This window comes from Atractosteus spatula, chromosome 27 (assembly GCF_055471065.1).
Source record: "Atractosteus spatula isolate fAtrSpa1 chromosome 27, fAtrSpa1.hap1, whole genome shotgun sequence".
Taxonomy (NCBI): domain Eukaryota; kingdom Metazoa; phylum Chordata; class Actinopteri; order Semionotiformes; family Lepisosteidae; genus Atractosteus; species Atractosteus spatula.
The window spans coordinates 5742792-5766015 of record NC_142732.1 but is presented as its reverse complement, the minus strand read 5'-3'; the positions used below and the strand labels follow the sequence as shown (position 1 = coordinate 5766015).

The 23224-nt window shown below is 36.8% G+C and overlaps 1 protein-coding gene across 1 annotated transcript in view; it reads left to right on the top strand.

The window, feature by feature from the left end:
• The window catches only part of caln1 (calneuron 1), a 42563-nt gene extending 20068 nt beyond the window's left edge, over nt 1-22495 (top strand). Inside the window, exons 4-5 of the mRNA XM_088906910.1 lie at nt 15616-15772; nt 18657-22495. Of these exons, the coding sequence (XP_088763036.1) occupies nt 15616-15772; nt 18657-18784 (285 nt within the window). The 3' untranslated portion in view covers nt 18785-22495. The remainder of the gene's footprint in view (nt 1-15615; nt 15773-18656) is intronic.
• The last annotated feature ends 729 nt before the right edge of the window (nt 22496-23224 follow it).

The following is a 23224-nucleotide window of genomic DNA, read 5'->3' as shown; positions in this document are numbered from 1 at the left end:
TTTGACATTCCTTTTAAATGAATAAATATGCAGTAGTTTTGACATTTTGATAAGCTCAGTTGGTGATACAGTGGCTCATTCTAAAACAAGTACATACGAGATACATACATCATTTTGCCATGACTGAGAATTGCATTTGAAATGGTTGTTATTTTAGGCTTGGATTAATTCTGAACTTCGATCCAACCTCCAGTCTTAAACATCTAACCCAGCACCTCAATGGATAATTCCCATTGGGTGGATGAAGGGGGCTCATTAGGAATTCATGACTGACTTCTGTGTCACAGCTTTCATATTTCATATTCACAAGTTTGTTTTATCTTGTGAAACATATGTGGTTGAACCAGTGATTCAACCTCCTAGCTCCCCACAGACATGTTGCCTACACAAGCCACTGAGAAATCCACTATGGCACAGGAGACCTGAATATATATCTGGAGTCCTGTAATATTACCAGAACAGCTGCAGTCCATTCTACTAGACCTGTTACACCTAAAACTGTGTTACTTGTACCATTTTAGAAGGTCTCCTAAAATATAGTACATCACCTGTATGGCTTAGACCCCTTTAAAGAGTTATCTTGCCTACAGTATATAGCTACAGACATTTTTAAATAACCAATTTTTATTCTGTCACATACAGTATTAGATAGTACATTACATTTCAAGCAGACTATTCTAGCTTTGGTTAATACTCTATATTGAAACAGTCTCCCTATGATAGTTAATTATTTTTTTAATTTTTGGATGGAATTTTTAGTCCTCCTTACCATGGTCTGTATGCTGGACTGACAAATGATGCCAGATTATTTCTTGCTCTACCAGTAGTCAAACGACATATGTCTTGGTAGGTGTCTGTTCACTGGCAGGAATGCATAGTTTAATTGTGCTGTGGGGGAGGCTTTGAGCTTAAAAAATATTCTTCATCTAAAATATTTGCTGGGTAAGAATGAAAAATCCAATATTATCACACTCCTACCTTACTCCCCCACCCCACAAGTCCCTATCATTCTCTAATCCACTTAAGATGTTATTTGCTTAATGCGATCATTCACATTTCACAGCTGAAATACTAGGAACTGGATTGTATGCAGTTAAAGCTGTGGAAATCGTTCCTTTTTCTTAATTGTTCTGGGTGATGATTCTGGCTGTCAGAATCATTGTCTAATGAACAGAAGGTGTTTCAGGTTTCCAGAGCTATTAGGTTTCACATTGCAATTTGTAAGGCAGCTACTGTATGTTGTATAATGCATAATTGTCATTTTCGTTCAGGCCCCAATGTAAATCAGTAGCAGCTCTCTGTATGAGTCATTTGCAAGAAATTTGCTCAAAGTCAGATGTAAAAAAGAGCATTAAGAGACCAGTTTTAACTACTGATTAATTAATAACCTCAAAAAAGTTACCAAAACACTGTTAATTATGACTCACGTTCTCATTTTGTTTTAAAATCCCATGTTGTTTGTACAAATGTGCCTTCTGCAGAACTGCCTTCAACGACTTGCACATGTGCAAATGATATTATCGTGAAAGCTACAGTTTGCATGGTGCCACAATTTGGAAAAACTCCCTTAGTGGTGAACATCACCTCTACGGTGGCCTCCATTGCATGATCATCAGCATTTAATTTTTTGGTCCCTTATTCCTCTTTTCTTTTTTCATGTTTTTTTTTCTTTAAATATTTGGCACTTGCAGGCCTCCTAGCAGTGGCATATGTTTTTCTATTCTAATTATATTCTATTCTAAAAAAACCCTAATCCCATTAATTTGGTTTGCAATTATCAGGAGCACAGCAGAAGTGGGGAAACAGGGATGTAGGTCACGGTATTAAATAGCTGGCAATAAGACACATCAACCAAAGCCAAGGATTCTAACTCCCTCGCCAGTTGTCACCAGCATTATGGAAGAGCTTTTCTGTTTCAGAAAAAGTCTGCAGCATCTCATGGTAGACATGCTGTCTTGAAAACATCAGCCTGCCAAAATGTCTTAAGTGCTCTTGTACAAATATAATTCTTAAGAGCTTGTGCTGTACCAAGGCATGGCAAAGCCACCTGAAGGTAAGTTCAGAGATAGTCACAGAAGTCATAAAAACACAGACAAAAAGATTGCACTGAAATCTTTTGTTTACTGGTAGTGCTCTATGCAAAACAGATAGGAAAAAAAGACATCCAAAATCACTTAACTGCCACCATTCAAGGAAAGATTTCACTAGAATTTCAAGGATTTAGACACTGACTTGTTGCACCCTGAGGGCTGGGTTAAATACCATAAGCCTCCCCCCTCACTCCTCTTGGAAGACAAGAAGCCACCAGAGGTGAGATGGGCTCTGTAACCTTAACATTACATGGTGGATCAGACAGACAAGGACAGAACTGTGGCTCCACAAGATGTAAGACTAATATGAAACCAGTATATAGATTAATGCATTACAATAATTAACACCAAAGTACTTAGAAAGAGACTTTGTTTCAACAAACAGTCACAATAGGTAAGCAAGTGAATAAATGCTGGTGACAGACCTCAGAAGTTATGTGGTGAAGTTTTGCACTAGCCTCTTATCACACAAGGCTTTCTCATTTAAAATCTGAGACCATTTATTTCACTTTCTCATTTAAATTGGTGGCACTTTTTTCACACCAAGCTTAGTCCAGTCCAATGGAGCAGAATTCTGAGAAGTAAGATAAACACTGAATGAAAATTAAGCCTTTTCTTCAGGAATATGTATAAGGCTTAGCCAAGCACACAAATCCAATTGCATTGCACCACATTATGGATAAGACTAACAGGCCTTCACCAAGATATCAGATGGACTGTGTGCATGTACAGCTGTTCTCAGTGTTGTCAGATCAGTTGGTAATTCGACCTTGGGAGGTATTCACCTTTTAAAAATACATAGAGGTTTGGAGTAGTTCCTATTATATTGGCTGCAAAATCTTTCTGAACAAAGAGAAGAGAATTTTAAAGAACTGTTTTGAAGAAAAGAGTACGTAAATCTTCCATTTGTGATAAAAAACAAGGTAAAGAGTACACTGTTAGGAGTGCTTACATTATTACCAAGAAAGCAGTCATTTCAATAGTTTCTGATTGTAACAGCACACATTGTAACAGCTTTATTTACTGTACGTAACTCTATTAAAGCAGTAAGGACTTATTCTGTTTCATAGGAAATTAAGTTTGTTTGGATCTGTTTTTTTGGTTTCTTCATCAAGCTATAAACCTTTAAAAACAGTGAGAACAGACTGTAGATGGCTTCTCCCCAAGTGTCTAAAACATCAAGGTGGTTTTCACTGCAAGAACAGAATGTCCCTGAAAAGTTAACGCTTTCTCTTCGCAATGTACCATTTCATTATTTATATTACCTGTGTTTGAGTTGCAGAAGCTTTGCTGTTTGGCAGAAAGGTATTAAAATACTTATTGCAAAAAAGTAGAAAAGGCATTGAATGTGCTTGAACGTATATTCTGGGTTTGGATACTGCTGACTTTGCAGTTAATAACTTAGCTTTTGCTGTAAAATGTAGCAGCAACAAGCATGTTAAAGCAAAAATCAATAATACTGAAAAGAAAGGATGTAAAATGTGGTTTTAGCTTGCAGTGTATTTTAAATCATTCTCCTCAAACCACAGAAATATTTTCAAGTTCTGATATATGATTTATTTTATACCTTGATGTTATTTTTCTTTTAGTAAACATTAAAGCCAGTGGCACGTTTGAAATGCATATCATTATTATGTATGATTTTTAAATCGCTGACTAAGCTACATGCCATATTGGGGTCATAACTGAATGATGAAATTCATTTTTCTTCTAATCAAATTTGAAAAGTTTGTAGGCAGGCTTGACTATGCCGTGGATTTCTTTATTGAAGAGGCATAATCTAATTCAGCATATTCCCATGTTAACAAACGTTACAAAACTAATGCCGCACAGGTTAGGTAAAACAGAACATACCTTAAGCTAAAGACTTAACACACACAAGTGTTTCCTTGTTTCCAATCTCTTTCTGAAAGAATTCCCAAACAGCCCGAGACTCCAGCTCATCTGTAACCTGCCTTAGTCCTTCCTCTTGCATTGTAAGAAGTCACCTGTTACTGTGTAGCATGCATAACGTACAAGTCACCTTGACTACCTCTAAGCATTCATTAAATTACACAGAATAACCACTTGACCCTGAACACAGTCCCTGCTGATTTCAGCGTCACTCTGAACTGGTTGCATCCAAAACCCACGTTATGTTGGCTTGTGTCCAGGCTTCTCATTATTTTGCTGTTATTGAGAATACTAATAGAGAGAGTCTTTACTATCCCAAAGGGGCATTTTGTTTTACAGCAGCAGACAATATAAAGTAAAACACGCAAACAAACAATCCACAAATACATACACAAAAGAATCACGAGTTAAGCAATGCTATAGCCACATGTATAAATAAAAACTTAAATCTATTTGTTTTTAAAATGGTAGATCTGTAATTGGAGTAGTAATTGGAATTCATTAAGCAAAGATTGGGAAACGTCCTCTAGGACAGAATATGCTTTATGCAAAACTCACAAGTGATACAGTAGGTGTGGGACAAGGTCAAAAGATCTCACTCTTGACTTTCTGACATAGTTTGACAATACCTCCCAGTTTATTCTTACTCCTCAGATTCAGATTCCCATCAGGAACAACAAATAATACCATACACTGTAGACGGTACATTACAAAACAGTAAAGAATAGTGACAGTGTGTACAAACAATAAACAAGCAGAAGAATAAATATGTGGTAGCCAAGTCAAAAATGCAGAGTGCAGAGGTGTGTTGAATTCTGAGGCATTGCACAGTTAGCAGTTAGCAGCTCTGCCGTAAGGTTCTTAAGTCTAGCAGTCCGTGCTTAAATGGAATCAGAATAATATAAACAAGCAGCCAGATAAAATCAGAATCAGAATAATAGTTTAATCAGAAGTTGTTTGTTTGACCACTCAGTAAACCAAAGTGCATGACATTGTTAGGGCCAGAGGAAGGACCAGGGTCCCCCTGCCTGAACTGTTTTGTCCAGGCAGTGACTGAGATACCCCTGGGATCCTTTCTGAATTGAAAGGTGCTGAAGACAATCTAAATCCATGGCTTTATGGTTAGGGACCGACCTGTACCTGCTATAAAACCAGTCTGCACTGTGTGAATACCCATGCCAAGGAGAAGAGTGACGTCTTTGTTGGACTGATTTTAATTTCAGATATGTAGATGAAGCCGAGAGACTTTTGACAAACTGCCCTTCAGTGTGTGCTTTTCTGTATCACGTGTGGGAGTGAAGTGTTATTTTCAATCCTAGCTCGATGGAAGCTGGAGGGAGAGAGAGTCATGGCACCAGATATTTGAAAGTACACGCTACCTACAGTATTTGTGCTAGTAATTTTCACCCTATCTTTATCCTTTCCTTCATTTTCTCCAGTCTCAGCAATTACGGAAATGAGACAGCAGATATCAGGCACAGATCCCTCCATTCTGTGAATTCCAATCCCAGACTCATTTTCCTCATCCAGTAAAGGTGTTTGACCCACATAATGCTATCATGAGTCCAGCTTCCCAGGTTAATGGAGGTGATTCTTCTTTGCTTTATGATGGAGATTATGTTGGGGAAACAAAGATCTGTGGTTTTAAACTTGGTCCTGGTGAAATCAATAACTTACTGTTCCAGGTAGTGGCAGATCAATATATTAATTTCCTCCTAAACCCTGATTTACATTCTGCTCTGACCTCAAAGGCAAGGATAACTGGGTTATCGCTATACATTTCGCTTATTGTGACTTAATCACCCGATGCAGATTAATCTTGTGGTGATATTCTAGCCTCTGTGTTACTGTATGTTTGTCTCTGTGCTCACTTTGACAACAAGGCAGCTTAACCTGGTGGTTTCTTGTTGGTGTCCAGAATGTGTCAGCGTGCCCTCTGCAAGAACCAATTCACCATCATCCATTTTGTTTTTCGAATGTATTGTAATTTCTGGCATCTTCTTACCATGTGCTGCCTTTCTTCCATTGTGTGAAGTGAAAAAACTAGCTTCTTTGTCGAAGCTTTTGGAAAAAAAATATAGCTGTTTCGAGTGCTGAAGTATGGGGGCGGCGGGTGTTGTATTGCTCTTTTTTTTCAATCATATCCTGGAGTTTCTGAAATATCAAGGGAGACCTGAGCCATGCACAGTAAGACGGGGCCTATGTAAAAATAGTTCTAAGACAACCGAAGCCCCAAGATATTCTCCTCTTTTAACTTATTCCTTTAATTGAAAAGCAAACTGAACAGATAATCATCAATTTTGTGATAGATGCAGTAGCAGCAGTAGAGTTTTACAGAGCAGCCTTTCCTACAAATACCACTGAAGTGACCAGCCATTGAAAATTAAGTTAAAGGGTTTCTCTGAACTCCTTCTTGAGCTAAACATTTCCCCACTCATTATGGGTATATATCAAAATATGTTAAATATATTGCATAGATCTATAATAAACATAATATGCATTGGTTGCAGACGTTTGCTCAATTGGGGATTTATTTAAAAGCTAAAACTAGAGTAAAGTGGGGAAAGACTCCAGGCTAGAAAAGTTAAATAAAATCAAAATGTTAATTTTGAAGTTGTTTTCCCTTATGTCTACTGAAACTCATTTAGTCTGTATAGTGATATTCCTTTGCTTTGTTAATCATTTTGCCTGTAAATATTTAGGTTCATATTTAGAATCCAGTAAAATATTATATTAATATTTAATAAAATATTGTTCCTTATTAGAAGCAGGATAAAGCACTGGAGGTTTTTTGAAGGCTTTGATAACAGAACTGTTTTTTTTTTCTGGGGGGCCTTAAAACAAATTTCAAAAGGTTTTCGTGACGGCTTTTGAAGTCACTTTGTATTCAGACGGACAAGTCTTTGATTCAAGGCGCAAAATCGTATTCCAAGCGTGTCCTGTTTGATGAATTAAGGCCATATAATCATTTAAGTCGGGAGACTGCGGCTGACAGCAAAGGAAAGGCAGAGTTTATGAAAGAGCAAAATAACATTTTATTGCAGGTAATTGTTTTAGTTCATCCAGTGCAGAAAATGGTGCAGAGGTTATTGTAATCACTAGTGTGGTTAGCACTGATTTACCAGTAACATTTTAGATTAAAGACTGCAAATTACATTTATAAAGTGCTGTATTTATAACCTGCGATAGATTAAAAGAGAAATTATTCTTGCTATTGATTAATAATGTTTAATAAAAAAAGTATTTTTCTTAGATACATATTTTATTGACAATTTATTAAATTCACAATGAACAACAAATATGAGTCATTAGCTGATTAACAGTGTTATGAGTCCTTTGCAGCCCCTAAACTGTTTCCTTATATGATTGAAAGGAAAGACAGATGAGTGGATAATAACTGAGAAAATAAAGAGGGCAGCAAAACAGAAGAGAATCTTCCTCTGTCTGCTACCATCCTTCCTGATTAACACATCTGAGCACCTTTAATTTGATATCCCTGTCATCAGAAAACCATGCAGACAGCAACCATCTGTCCAGGCAATTTCCTGAGCTAATCTCTCATCTGAATAACATTCCTTTGTTTTCATAGAAACATGATGTGTCACACCCATGATTCATCACTTCTTAATAGTTTAGATCTCGTAGAGCAAACATTAGGAATAGTTGAGATCTCAACAAATGGCCCAGTATTGATGATCAGTGTACATCAGTACTGTATCAGCAATACATCACTGTTTACTGTACATTGGGTAACATTCAGTACAGCAGATGTCCAGTGCTTTATATATTGTCATCATCCATCATACTTTGGCAGGCTTTGTTTTTTAATACTTCTAATTATTTAGCACTTGTTAATTTCTTATTGCTTTATCAATCTTCCACCTAATGATGTGCAAGTGAGCGTCAATGATTAAAATATAAATTATGCTGGTATCCTGACGTATTTATGAGGATCAACGGGCCATTTGGAGATGGGGATCAATACAATTTCTGAACTACAGCTTTGAAATGATATATTTTTTGTGCTTCTGAACACAGATCTTTCTCTGCATTGAGGTTAGATTTTCAAACGATCTGGCAGTTCAAATGGCTTTTATACTGTGAAAATTGTTAAGAGATCTTAAAAAACTGACACTCATCTTCATCTATATTTAAAGTGATGATGCAGTGAACCTATGTAAGAGTGATTTGCATAGAAGCAGAAGCTGAATGCTGCTAATTTTAAAACAAGTCATATTGAAAATGATAATTATTTGATGGTTGATGGCTGTCATTGTCACCAAGTAATGAGGACAATATGTGGAACTACTGGAGGGAGTAGATAACAGCTTAAGAGCATCTACTGTACAGTGTATCACAATTCAGAAACTAGCTTTCTGCAAAGGACTACAAAACGTAAAAGTATCAGGAGCAATGTAGTGTCTACTTTTCTTGACTGGCTCCATTATTATGACTACTGCTTGCACCTTACTTATTTTCTTTGTAAAAATAAGTATACTTATTAAAGATAAAGATTTCATATTTAACATCCAGGACCCAGAGTCAACAAACAGTTAAATATGTCCCTGAAATTGAGGTGAATAATGCTGTCTAAAGACTAGACAAGGTCTTTGCAAAGGCAGATGAAGACCTATGTTCTCTCTTAGCTACGTGTATGCACAACTTCACTGTAGCCTTGAAGACTGTGGACGCCAGGTTCTTGGCTGAGCTTAGATACTTAGAAGGTAACAGCTTTGTTTCACCATAGAGCAGTGTAGGACAGGGGGATTCCGGGCCTTAATCAGAGAGAGAAAAAAGCAAAGGAGGATGGAAAAAAAACATCATGACACTTGCCAATTATTATATAGCATAATCAATACTTTGGTATGATTATGGATGGTACACTAATGGAATCAGTGTAGCTGGTGGCAGGCTTACATAAATATGGCACCCCATCCTTGTTCCTCTACATTACTGGGCCACCCACCTAGCGCCATTGTCAAGGGTAGATGGGTAGATGTTCACTGGAGAAGCCAAGATAGATACGAGTTTAACAATCCAGTTAATACAACAGATATTATTCTGTTTGTAAAGTGTGAGCAGATGCTTGATTTTCTGAAAATGAGCACAATGCGTGGTCTGCTTTTGACATAAAAGGACTGGATTTAAATAGGCAGAATTATGATTTTGGGACAAATAAAATAACAGGACACACACAAGTTCCAAGCTGTTCTGAAGCAATTAGATGACTGAGCAACTGAGCACAGATGCCAGCAGTACATAGAGTTCAAGTCTGTGGCTAAAAAAGAAAGAATAACCCATGAACAATATGGACATTTGATCACAAGGTAATCCAGACAGTGAGCCACTTATTGTCATCGATGGCACTTTCCAAGCATGTAGTGCAGCCGGTGAACGTGATTTCAGTTTAATGAGCCAGATCAAGACCAAATTACAGAAATGCTTCAAAGCCAACCACTTGGACCAGCTCGTGAGGATAAAGTCCACTGAAGAAGCAGATGGAGCCATAATCCTGGACAAGTCGACAAGGACAGATGGGAGAACTTATGGGGTACGTTGCTGCTTAATATGCCAGCAATTCTTAATGCTTTAAAATCTTTAGGCTTTTGTGAAGTATAAGTCATCTTGTATACTCTAAATTTTTGCTTGCATTCAAAGGTTACTCCTTGGTTATATAACAGTATAACAGTGACCCACACCGAAACGTTTTGAAGATATTCTGCTTGAAAGACTGAACGTATTTACCCCAAGAGCAAATCTAACTCCAGAATGCATTGGCGCCCAAATGCTTTAATAAATGAATCAAGAAGAGCCTGAGGAATAAGAAAGTAAAAAGATGATTTAAAAAAAAATAAAATGAAAAAACATCTGTTTTTTCTGCTCTAAAACAAGAGGTAAATTAAACTAAAAAGGAAAATGTCAGAGATGCTTATATTAATAAGTGAACCACAGCCGAAAAGTTATTTAAAAGCCTTTGTTAAGAAAAAGAATCTTTGTTCATCCATATTAGAAGTGGCGTGTCCCAAGACAGTAGAACCCCAGGCAGGATTATTCCTATTGGAATTGTAACACACAGGGAAACTCTATAGGGATGAGCACAGGAGAAGCATTTAATTCTTGCTTGAACAGAAAAATGGAAAAACATGCAAAGCATTTGTTATATCCTGGAACATTTTCAGCTTTTGTTTTTTTTTTAATTCCTGATCCATAATAGACTGTTGAGCTGAAAATCAAAGTCTCATAAAAAGGTTAATAATAAATAACAGTTTGGCTGAATGGTGCTGTGTGTTTTTACTAACGGGTGTCGTTAGAAAAATAAACTCTGTTGTCTGGCAGGGACTGTTACTTCCATTTAATCCGTGTTCTGGTTGGTTACCCTTTATAATAATAAATTTCTAATGTAGCTGTTTTTCAGTAGACTTTGGAAATGAGAATCAATGTATCCCTCTAGACATTAAATCTCACCAATGCAGCTTTAAAAAGGGTTCTTTTTTTATTTTTCCTCATGTGCTCTGCAGAGCTGGGCTCCACATCCTTTTGTCTCATCAGTAGAGAACTGAAGAGTCAGTGGTTGTCATAGAGGAAATAAAGCGGGCTTCTTAACAATATTAATTTACCGTGTTGTGTGCTAAATATGAAGGTTTGAAAATATTTTGCCCACAGAGTCTCCCAGACAGTGCCTTGGTAAGGGAATCTAGAAAAGTAACTGGCTGTTGTCCATTGTGTGTCTTAAGACTATGTGCCATTTAAAGCTGTTTTTCTCCTAAGCCATTTTTTATTTGATTCAATTCAAGGTGCTTTATTGGCATGACCAAGGAGTAAAATCGGTGTGGCCAATGCAAAACAAATACAATTAACATAAAACAAAAATCTACATTTACAATCAAGACCCTCTATGTCTTACCCTCTATGTCTGCAAAGGCTGATTGCTACATTGTATGTATGTTAACTCTCTAGCCATACACGTGGAATGAAAGCTGTGTGATTTCAGCTTTTCGGTATTGGCCTGTTGACAACTTCAGCTGGGAGGAGGGTGGGTGTCCTTCGTGTTGCTGGTACTGTTTTTGTCTGATTATTAGGCATCAGTATAGGGTGAAATAAGGACGTTCTTTGACTTTCAGGCTTCCATGCTCGGGCACATCCAATTAATGTGGTAATAATTACTGTTAAGTGGATTAATGCATGAACTAAGCTAAATCTGTCAATAATTTCACTCCTCTTTAAAGATCAGGAGGGAAGGGAGCCCTGTGTACAATCCCATGCTTTTTAACAGGTGACCTATTACGGAAATCGAAAACATACTAATACATTGATAATCAGTGAAATGCATTAAGCTTTTCTTTCATTCATACTGTAGCTGCATTTTTTCATCATTGATCCATTTCTCTGTGCTTCATGGTTAGTCATGCAGGATATATTTTACAACACGTAAAGTAGTTTTCATGCTCAGACGAGCAGCATATGCAAATAAATAAAGGCATTATCTGACAGACTTTTCGATAGTGTGCTCTGTGCTCCAGAGCTTGGTAGGAAGAGGGAAAATGGGCAAATAGGTATTTGTCCAATCATATACTGTATTTGAATACATATGCTAACTGTACTTAGGATCTTAGGCATTTCTTTAAAAAATAAAATACATTTCTGTGCATACAAATTCATGATTTAGCATGCAGCACTTTGTCCAGGGCTGGAACCACAATAATTAGTTTACTATTCATTTTTTTTTGTTGAGATTAAATAGAACAGAGACAACCAGAAAGCTGATGAAATTGATTAGGATTAGTGCCAAAATGCGCAAAATGGGGTGTTCAGAGAACCCCTCCCCCCCCCCCGAAACATGGATTAGTTGGGGATATTTTATAGAAATACTTGAATAATATATGGGGACTCTTAGATTTTGGAATCCGAGTCATAAATAATCATAAACTAAGAAGTACAGGAATAATATACAGTGTATGTATTGTTGAATTTGAATTGAGGGTACTGAATGAGTGATTAAGGAGCTAAGATCATCCTTTCCCTAACCTGACTGAATTCATGGGGGAGATCTGCCGATGTATGTATCTCCATTGCTCTGGAATTTATTACATTCTATTTCGTTCTCTTTCCCCACAACTCTTGTTTCCAACCCAAGATACTGCATTTTTTATCTGGGCCTTAGAAGTAGCAGACTACTGACAGCTGCAGATTAGTATGCTGCCAGTGAGATCTAACTCAAGTTATTTTCTGGGGCATTTAAAACATTTCTCAAGCTGTCTACAAAGACACAACACAAGATCTAGAGCTGCAGCAACATGCATGGCTTCACCTGTTGTTTGTAGCGAACATACTGAAATGCAAATCAAAAGCACGATCCTGCGCACAATATCAGCTTCATAATATTCTCTTTTTTTTGTGTATATCTACAAAAGAAACATTCTTAGTTTATGTATGATAAGACCAAAATAAGTGTAGATTGTAATATGTTCTTGATGGAAAAAAATATGTGGTCAACCTGTTCAGGCTGTTAGTGTGTATGTTTGTCTCAGTAACTGGATTCACTCATGAAAATAAACTCATGAAAAAAACAAAGCATTTCACTGCTTTTTGCCTATGTACCCTGCAATGCACAAAAGGCTGTTCAAGGCTGGTGGCCATGGTAAAGTGTCTGAATGGATGCACATTGTGGGTTCTGCATCTACTTCAAGGCTCATAGATAACCACTGCGTAGAAAACTCTTCCTCAGTAGTAAAGCTTGACCATGAAACTTGCCTTTCTTTTCACTCTGGTGAATTAGCATGTCTGTAGAGCATGCACAGTTCACAAACTTGTTTGCTTTGATCTTTTCTCACCCTTGAAGGTCACTTTAACTGCAATGACAAATGAAATAAAAGTGTTATTCCACTGTCCGCGGTCTGTGTGATACTGTATAAAATGAATTGAGTTTTCTTTTTACACTTTCTTCTCATTCATCGGTTTGCAATAAACTAATCCCACCCAGGTGTCAAAGCTTCATTGGTTGAAGGTACATATATACTGTATGATCATAAAGTGTGGACTTCATCATCTAAATGTAAACAAAAACGTATTTATAGTTACCGAGTCCTGGGGAAAATAGGTGTAAATGTTTTTTCCAGATACTTAATCTTTGCCAACAATATTAAAGAATAAATGCTTGAGACAAGTACGTAAAACGACAGCTGTAAAAAGATTGTAATGTATATAGAATATATTGGTTTATATTTAGAGTGTGTTCGATCTCTGAAAAGTATGTACAGTAATACCCCCCCCCCCCCCGTCTGATTATGAATTTGATTTTGAGGTGCATTAAATAATTTGTGTAATGGTAAGACTAGTCACATGCCCTTTATTTATCTATCATGAGAATTTGAATAATCTGACCTCTAAAATGGGAAATAGAAGCTTCTGTTCTCAGTGCAACAGCTGCACACTTTATGTCAGCCTAAAAGCACAGTGTGCACACAGTATGTTAGCCTCCAACCTTGAGGTGTTCCCCAGGTGACTTAACTGTAAGGTATGCGTTGCTGAGAGACTATGCTTGGGTGTTCCCAGTGGGGTAAAGATTTATCTAAGTACTATCACAGTTGCTAGGGGATACACTTCTTTGTGATATCTGAGCTCTGTTTGTTCCGGGTACAAATGGCAAAAAATAAGCAATGGGCTAGATGTCATGTTTACTTTCTTACAGGTTTCTCTTTTTTCCTCACAAGTTTGTCACAAAACGGGAGAGATGATTTTAACAATAGTTTGTAATTCCAAATTGTTGTGTTAAAAAAGTCAACGTATGTCTTAATGGATATGGAATGGCTGTACTATACTTTCCAGGTGCTTCAAGGAACTTATAGAACTTATAGACAATATGACATTTGTTTTAATATTAGTGATTTAGAGACTCAGGGCTGGAATTACAGGGCATAAAAATACAACCATGCTGACTTTAATGGCTTCTATTAATTATGATTACATCTTTATATCTACCTGCTCTTTGTTGTTTATTAACTATGCCAAAAGTGAGATACCAAGGTGGATGGTCATATTTTTAAAATACGTTTACTTGCTTTAAATATTTGGAAAGGAAATGTTAGAGCTTGCATAAATGTAGTCGACCATAATGACCAAATAAGTTTAATTCTGAATATTTTAATATCTGTGACTAACCCTCCATACCCTACTGTTAGATTTTATTGCATAGGAAGGTTATTTGAACAAGGTTTTTAAACCTAGGAATGACAGTAAGTATAATTTCTTGTCATAAACCTTCCTCATGGGATGTGTGTTTATATCTAATTTTCCTGGTATAATCTGGAGCATTTCTAGCCACAACCTTTCCCATTTCAAATGTTCTGACATCTTCACTAACTACATATGACATGTTTGTGCCATCACTTAAACATTTTCATTATGATAAATTCGTAGGAGATTAAGACATGAATATACTGTAAATGCACTGTAATACTTCTTAACCTTCAGTTGTTTTCTTTAGAATGAAGGACAGGAGAGGAAAATAGTCACACATTATTGATCAATAGAATTAATTTAAAAAGAAGGCTGCCAAACAGCTCTATGATCCTTTACGTACGAGGATTTTGTGGCACAGAAAAAAATGCACCAGTGTATATTAAATATTCGACTTATTCATTTGTCATAGGGATAAGAAGATCAGCTTTGGGAATCCTTAACAGAACCCATATCACTGTTGTTTTCATTGACCTTCGTGTAAGCAGAGATGCACCTTTTAGGGGAAGCCGATTGGCACTGAATCCTGGAATTCAGAACATAATTCCATGAGGGAAATGGCAAAGCATAAAAATGAGCACTTTGTAATTTTATTGTAAGGCCATAAAAGAAAGGCGCCTGCAGTAACTCCTCTTCTGTGTTGGAGAAGGGCTTTGTGCTTGAGACACTGTTTCTTTTCTCTAAAATGTAATCCCTTTTAGTAGGTCTTATAAATCTTAATGCTGGGACTGGCACATCGACAGCTTTTGCTGCTTTTATGTTCTCGGATTTTATCCTCCTAAGCCCGTGTTGGTTTCACGAGATTTCCTTTCCACTGGTTGCCTGAACTTCATTAGGTGGTTTAGCAGTATATTCCTTTTATGCTTCAAGAATGCTTTTATCAGGAGTCTGAAAATTACAATTTGAGTATGGAAAAAGCAGCATTCAGAAATATCACTAAGTATGCTGTGTACTGTATGGTACTTCTTTCTTTAGATTCACTGTTTAGTAAGGATCACTTTGCTTGTGAAGCACGTGACTGCATTTAACATTAGATTTAGCAGGTGCAATAGAAGACTCAATTAAACTATGAAGGCTGTTAAAAAGTTACTGATAGAAATTCTGAAGCATTTTTATGACTATGAAACAATGAGAATATCCCCTGGTTATAGGCTGTGTTATAGGTTGATATCACATTGGTGTAAAATTAAAAATGAAATCTGCATTAAGATGGAGCTCAGATCTGCTCTATGAAACAATTTAACTGACTTGTTAAAGAAATGCTGTGCATAACGTGGAGGTTAATTCATCCCGGACAGAACTGAATTGTCACACAGTTCACATTGAGTCGTTTATTGAACTGGAATGGTTGTGCAAAGTCTGCAACATTAATGATGTGATTTTTTTTTTCATCCAGTTTGACATGCAGCGAATAACACTGGAAGAACTCAAGCACATCTTGTTTCATGCTTTCCGGGATCACCTCACAATGAAAGACATCGAAAACATCATCATCAACGAAGAGGAAAGCCTAAATGAAAACTCTGGAAACTGCCAAACGGAGTTTGAAGGAGGTGAGTAAGGAATTGGCATGGTGATTTTCAACACACATAGCTTTCCAGCCACTTTAGATCTGTCTTCCCTGTCAGTAAGTATTGAGGGGAGGCTTTCACGATCAGTCTCTGTCAAACAACTGTACATTGTCTTTCACTGATGATGCCTTTACAGTACTGTATGTAGTGCTAATTAAGTAATGTCATCAGTACAACAAGTGATGAAATAATCAGCAGATTAAAAAGACAAGCAGGGTCCTTTTCTTTTTTTTTGCTGTTTCCTACATTAGCCTTCAAAGCTGTTGAAAAGTATTGAAGAAATAGTGATGAATAAATATTGCTAAGTCCCCACAGTCCCCATGGAATTAGTTGTGTCACTATTGGATAACATATTAAGTAATTTATTAAATATTAGTATTTTCTAGTAAAGTGCTGTGAGTCCAGCAGATTTTTTGCTAATAGCCACTAGAATGGAAATTAAAACCTATTTTTCAGTATAAATTACATCTACCTTTTCAAAGAAAGAAATAAAATCTTCCCATGTTTTTTCTTTATTCAGATCTCCAGCACTCCTGAAACTCACTGATGAATACCCTAATAAGTCATGGCTTCTGGAAGCTCTGGTTATTTATGAGCAGTTTTCTTTACTAATTAGACACTGACTTTGTTAATTTAAGGAGAATTTGGGCAGACAAATGAAATTTCAGTCTAGTGCGCTACATGGTCTTTTAAATTGAGAGCACCATGACACGTCTGTCTCTACCTGGAGAAAGGCAAATGTGTTTCAGTACTGGAGGATCACAGAATTTGCTGGCACTCTGCAATGTGGTAAATAGACTGGTAAAATGTTTTACTGGGTTGCATTGCAAACTTTTCCTGCAGGTTAGGTTTGGTTTTGAAGTGATACAGGTATGTAATTTATAACATGCCACTTATTTAGCAGTACTGTCTAGTGGAAACTCCACTTAAAAAATTATTTAAATACTTTATTGTTGTCAAAACCGGCACATAAATAAGTTCTGAGCAATAGCCATTCCTGTCGAAATTGCACAAAATCTTGAATTGCATTCTTTTCATAAACCACTCAAACCATCCTTTTACCAGCACCATTACAGATCTTCTTTAAAATTGCTCAGGGAAGGGCAGAGCCTAAAATTTCTGCTCTAGCTTTTGTTGATTCTGAAATGTGATTTTTTTAATTTGATGATGAACCTTATTTTCCACTGAACCTTTTTGTTATAAGAATATTCACAATCCTCTAGTATTTTTTTTTACAAATTTAAAATCCAATATGCTTACTAGTTTGACAGATCCACCCTGTTTCAGGCATGATTATATAAGAACCTAAGAGCAGTTACAGAAAAGAGGAGGCTCATCCATACTGCTTGGTAAATGTAGAAATAAAAGCTGAAAAATGTTATATGGAGAAAGAACAGAATCAGAATCTTCCAGATTTTCTGTCTCCAAATTTAGAATCTTGTGTTTTGTTGAAGTGATCAAATATATCCGTCACATCAAGGGGACGATCCTGATCTGTATTGGTCATACAGCGTATCTGAATGGATTAATTACATTAAATAACTTTGCACCTGTCTGATATTAATAATGATTTGAGGCTCTCATTTCACTCCATATTCTCATGTTTACAGACATTATGTTTTAAGTATTGGCTTTCATGAGGTGAATTGTTAACAGTTATTTATTGGATATTCTGAATTAGTGATTTGTGTTTAATCTGTATTAATTACTTGTATTAGTTATGTTTTACAAATCCAGATTGGAATGTTGTAGTTGAATGTGCTCTCCACCTATAACTTGCTTTTGAACTTGCATTCTACAGCCACTTGAAATTAATTAATGGCATAATATAAAGTGTAACTGTTTTGACGCTTGAGGGTGTTAAATGCCAGTCATGGCTGTTCTTCATTTGCTCAGCACTAATGACACTGGCATACTTCTGCACCAGGGACTTTTTGATGTTTTGGAATACTACATGTAGTTCTGCAGCGTTTTTGAATTAGAGTTCTGCTTTCTCCTTCTTCATCTAATCCCGTTGTGCATGTGTCCAGAAATTCATTAATTTGTTCATTTGGGATAAAAACTAATTTGGACATGAAAATGAAACATGCTATAAGTGAATTGGGAAATCTGCAGTTGGTTTGCACTCTTCCCAAGGTTGTGAGTAGCACATTACTTTCTGACTGAACGAATTCTCTGGAATTCATACTTTTCAGGCTGGTGGCAAACTCCTGTTTATCGTCAGCGTTCTACAAAATGATTCCTTACACTATTGAAAGTCTTGATTGCCCTGGAGCAAAAGAGAGCTGCCGAGTTGGATCCTGTTCCAGAGGCTGAGAGAAATGAAAACAATATTGTGGAATGGAGCATGTTTCCAATTCCAATCCTCTTTGTTCCTCAGCTGCCTGAGTCTAATAACTTGGTTTCTGTTTCAGTTTGAACTGCGTTTTCCTGGCAGATAAACATCTGAAACACACAAGCTGTAAGCACTGACTTATTTTGTAGAGTAAATAAGGGCACCCATGTCACAGACACCCAGCCTATTATCCATGAATCAGAACGGATATTGTTTTTCCCCTGAGTAAAAAGACTGGATGTACAGTAGTTCAACTGGAATTTGCTGAATGTCTGAATCCTTAGTAAGAGAGGGAAACAAATTGTTAACTCTAAGTTTATTAGAGATTTGAGCTATGTCTTTTAAAGATGCAGAAAGTTAAAAAAAAACCCAGTGCTTTAAAATTCGTAGTGTATTTTTGCTTCACACCCAGTAATACATTTAAAGGTCAAACCCACACGCAGAAACACCTTTGAATTGCATTATTCTCTGCCCGCTCAAATGACCTTGTCCTTCTTGTGATCGTGACTGTCTCCTTTCCATTTTTTTCAGTCCATTCAAAAAAGAAGAACAGACAGACGTGTGTTCGGAAGAGCCTTATTTGCGCCTTTGCCATGGCATTCATCATCAGCGTTATGCTCATCGCTGCCAATCAGATGCTAAGGAATGGCATGGAATAGCCACAGCACTGTGAACAGGGACTAACCATGCATGCGCATGTCAGTGGGTGAATTCATTTCCTTTTAGAAAAAGAAAAAAAAAATCGAACAAATCCGTTTTTAAAAAGAGAAAGGGTTGTTTTTTTCCCCCGCAGGTGGGTGACGCAGAAAAACATGTCTATTGAGAATGAAGCCGGTAGTGTGACTTGTCTGGAGACTCAACTACATCTTTCTGGCAGGGACATAAAAGGGCTGTCTATCGCTTTTAGGGTATTTTGTTTCCTAATGCAATAACGTACAGGAGTTCTGAACTATCACTCCACCTGAGCTGTTGTTGTTTTAAGTGTTTCAGGCTTCCAGTTTCAGTAAGCATTGATGCAATGTTGTGTACAGTAATCAGCAACTGGTTTGAGATTAGATAGATACTTTATTGATCCCGTGAGGGAAATTGCAATTAGCAAGGGACAGTGCTAAACTATCTCTCCAAGAAAAATGTTTTCATTACTGTTTTTTTTAGAATAAGCATTATGGTCCATAGCATTTTTTTAGGGGGTAGTGTTAGAATGCCTTCATATGTCAGATGTTTGATATCATGACTCTGTATCCATTTTTAAGATTTCTTTTAGCAAAGCTTTTAGTGCTTGCATTTGGGATGAACTGAAGGACTTACCTTCAAGGTTTTTCATGCTTATTAATGAGACCTTTGGAATATTTAAGATAACATCTGTTTTCTCAGGTTACATTTGCTGGAATTTTATAGACTTTCTTTTGAGCTTAGGTCAAATGGGGACCGTGTTTCATCATTGTTTATGCATGTAATTTAGTGAGACTTGGAGCTAAACACGACACTTTTAATGCTTATGTTTAATGCATTCAAAAAATTGTGTTTTTGTTTTTGTACAATCACAGCTGCCAGTAGGTCTTGTGCTTCACCCATCCCAGTCTCTTGCTCATAACATCAAAACATCAAAACAAATCCTCAATTAGCTCAGAAATTTTCAGCTTCATCTTCAAGAGCCTCAGTGTACTTGAGGTGAATGCTATCTCTATCAAAGGCTCGTTTAACACTATGCTGACTGGACAATTTTTACAGTCTGTTTCAGATTAAATTCTGACCTATATTTCTTTTACATTTGGCTATATGTCCCCGTATGAACTCACAGCCCAACGGCAGGGGCAGAATGCAGTAAATACTAGGGGTTCTGAGAATAGAGGTTTCTTTTGTTTCACTGAGCTCCGCTCCCACCTGCCTGTCTTGTCAATAGTAACGACAACCTATCCTCCTTTAAAATGGATGAGTGTGCAATATTTCATCTGGAACAAATATTGCAAAGATTACCCAACCAAGCTTTAGATTTAATTTCTGTAAGGGCTGCTTTACCTGTATTGTCAAGACTGGAGGTAAGATATATTTGAGATGGTTTTCTTTTATTTTTCCCTGATGTGTTGTTTCAGTTCTCCATAAGCAAGCAAAGTACTTTATTAACCTTAAATATATTCCTTTTCTGTGCTTTTTGGGAACTATACATATTGGCTTGTTCCGAATGTTTGTTACGTGCATTACCATTAGCGCTTTTGTGACTTGGGTCACAAGAAAAGCTGATTGAAATTCAGCTGAAACCCTGACAACGGGTGGATTTGTGCCCAAAATGACCTGAAAGCAGAGCTTTATTGCTGCTATGGGCATTGATATATATATATAGGCAAGTACTGTAGTATATTCCAGTACATTGGCCACTTAAAGAAAATGACCTCAGACGTTTTATTTTATTGGAGAACACAAAGAATCAGGAATTGGAAATGGACATATAGCAAAATGCAGGGATAAAATGAGGGAAAAGAAAAGAAGTGAAATGATACACAAACACAAGGAGAAGAAGTTCTCCTTGGTGCAGTAGTTGTCTTTTCCTAGTGTGTTTTTTTAACCTTGGACACTGAAGCTTTTAACGAGGGTACTTCTGAACTCCTGTATAAACCTTCTTGGTAATGTACAAATTTTAACCACCTTAAGTTTTCTGAGGACTGCTTACATTTAATGCATGCTATTAATAATAAATCTGTATATACCCCTTATTGTAAGACCTGTATCCAGTGTTATTTGATGATAATGTGCGTGCATGATGATTTGTGAGCCCTTTAATACGTTCTGCTCCTGAAGACCTCAGTAGTGTATGAGGGAGTTGAGTACTGATGCTGATGGCAGGAACACTCAGAAGAGTAACCTGTCATTAGTCTATCAATCCCTTATACAACCTCTGTGTTAAGCCATACAGCAGAAATGTATTAAACCCGCAAAAGAGTATGTATATATTTTCTAACCCTCCCTCAGAGCAAGCTGTTAAATTTGGAAACAGAAAATCAATTATTTTGTTGGCACCTTTTCTGATATTGCTATTTTTTCTCTCCATTTTTTTCTATTTCACTGCAAATAGACAACCAGCTACACTGTAACTGGCTAAGTAATGTGCTATTAAGTGCTAGCTTAATGTCATTTATACAATGGTGGCATCTGGTGGCTATGTCAAAAATTACAGAGAGCTTCTACAGCCAATGCTCTACTGTTTTCAGACACAGAGTGGATACTAAGGAGATGCAAATTCTCTGGGCACAGCTGCAGACATATGTGTGATACCTTTTACATTATTGCTTTAATGTTTTGCATGTGTTTGATCTATATTTTGCATTCACAATGTTTATTTCTAATCCTCAATTTATGTAATCTTTTAGAGCAATTCTTTTTTGCTCTTCCACCTTTCACTGAGACAAAATAACATTTGCCTTCTGTGGCAGAATGCCAAACATTCTACAGAAGGACTTAGGCCACCTATGTTGAGATGAAGCAAAAAATATAAAGATATATTAAGATTTTTAAAGGATTAAGACGCTAATTGTTTGACTTGGTTCATTGCTGCTTAAAATGAATATATCCATCTGTGTAGCTCCCAGAGCTTCCCAGAAAATATTTTCTTATTTATCACTAAAGGTTGACAGGATAGTTATGCTGTTTGAATCCTATTGCTTTCTTGGAGAAACAAAGGAGGTAGAAATGGGAAGAAAACACATCATTCACTATGGAAAATGAAAGAAATGTGAACAATGAGCTTTTTGTTATTGATTCATATGCATAGGTCTGTTTCCTTTCATTTCTGCTACTCTGCTTTCTCTGAAGTTTGATCACCATTCATAAACCATGAACAGAATACTATTTTACCAAAACTCCTTCGAAATCACTCTTCTCATGAATTTTGGCAAAGACAGTGTTGGAATGGCGCTGGCGCTGTATGGTTTTTGGAACTCTGATGGCAAATGTTATAGTATAGATGGATGCTTTAAGAGTCCAGCTGTTTTTCAGATTGGACAAGGAGCTAGTGCTGTTTCATCCTTAAACATTGGCAGAGCGTTTGAAAGCTTCTCTAGGAGTTATCCCTTTATTTCAATGGGAGGGACAATTGAAATAGAAAACTAAGCAGTCTGACTTAAACTTCAGTAGCATGGTGGTTAAATGACAAACTATTGTATAAAAATATGTACATAGTCTATATAAATACATATATATATAAATATATATGTAAACTTGGCATGCAGAGTATTATATATGTAGGCAATAGACAAGAAGGTATGATCATTGTTCTAATATGAATAGTAGAGAAAAAAGCTAATAAAACAATTGTAAATATTTAAATCTGTACAAAAATAAATGGACAGCATTTATGCAATAAAATGAAAGTTTTTATAATGTGTCTGTGTTTCTTTTTTGCTTGTTTTTCTGTGGAATTCTTTTGCAGAAGTGATTTGTGCCTTTGTGTTCTGGCTTTTCAGTGTTGACACTGAATAATATGTTGGTCCTGTTGTCTTTCGCTATCCTGGATTGCATTTTGTGTAGGTGAGTGAATTTCTTTTCCATTTTGACTCTCATATTTTGCCCTGGTCACAAAGCATGTGGAAGCCCTGCTACTATGTGCTTTGGATTTGAGTAAAATGTATCTGGTCTAAAAGGGGTCTTTGTGACAAGGTGGTGAAGTCTTTCGCTTGGCTTTGTTAATGGGATTTTTTCCATGTTGGAAATATGTTCCAGCTGTAGTACAGGGAAGCCCAACACGGGTCCTCAAGGGCTGCTGTCCAGGTTTTACAGGTTCCGCTCAACCTCCAGCTTCTTAAGAACCGGGAAAGGATACACTTTGTCCAATTAAGCACGTAATGAGTTCAATTAGGTAAGTAAGGACTCAAGGAGAAGGAAAAACAGAATGCTTTTGGCACTCCAGGTTGGGTTGTGTCTGTGTCAATCACAGTTACAAGCTTTTAAAATGGATTTGTGTTTGTTTAGCAAACTCACAGCCCCCACCTTATCTTTGCCTTTTTGTAATCTTTAAAAAATCAATCTAATCTTACACACTTACCCATAGTGGTTTGGGCACATATTGTTGCCTGTGATCTATACCTGTTAGCTAAGCATAGTCGCTT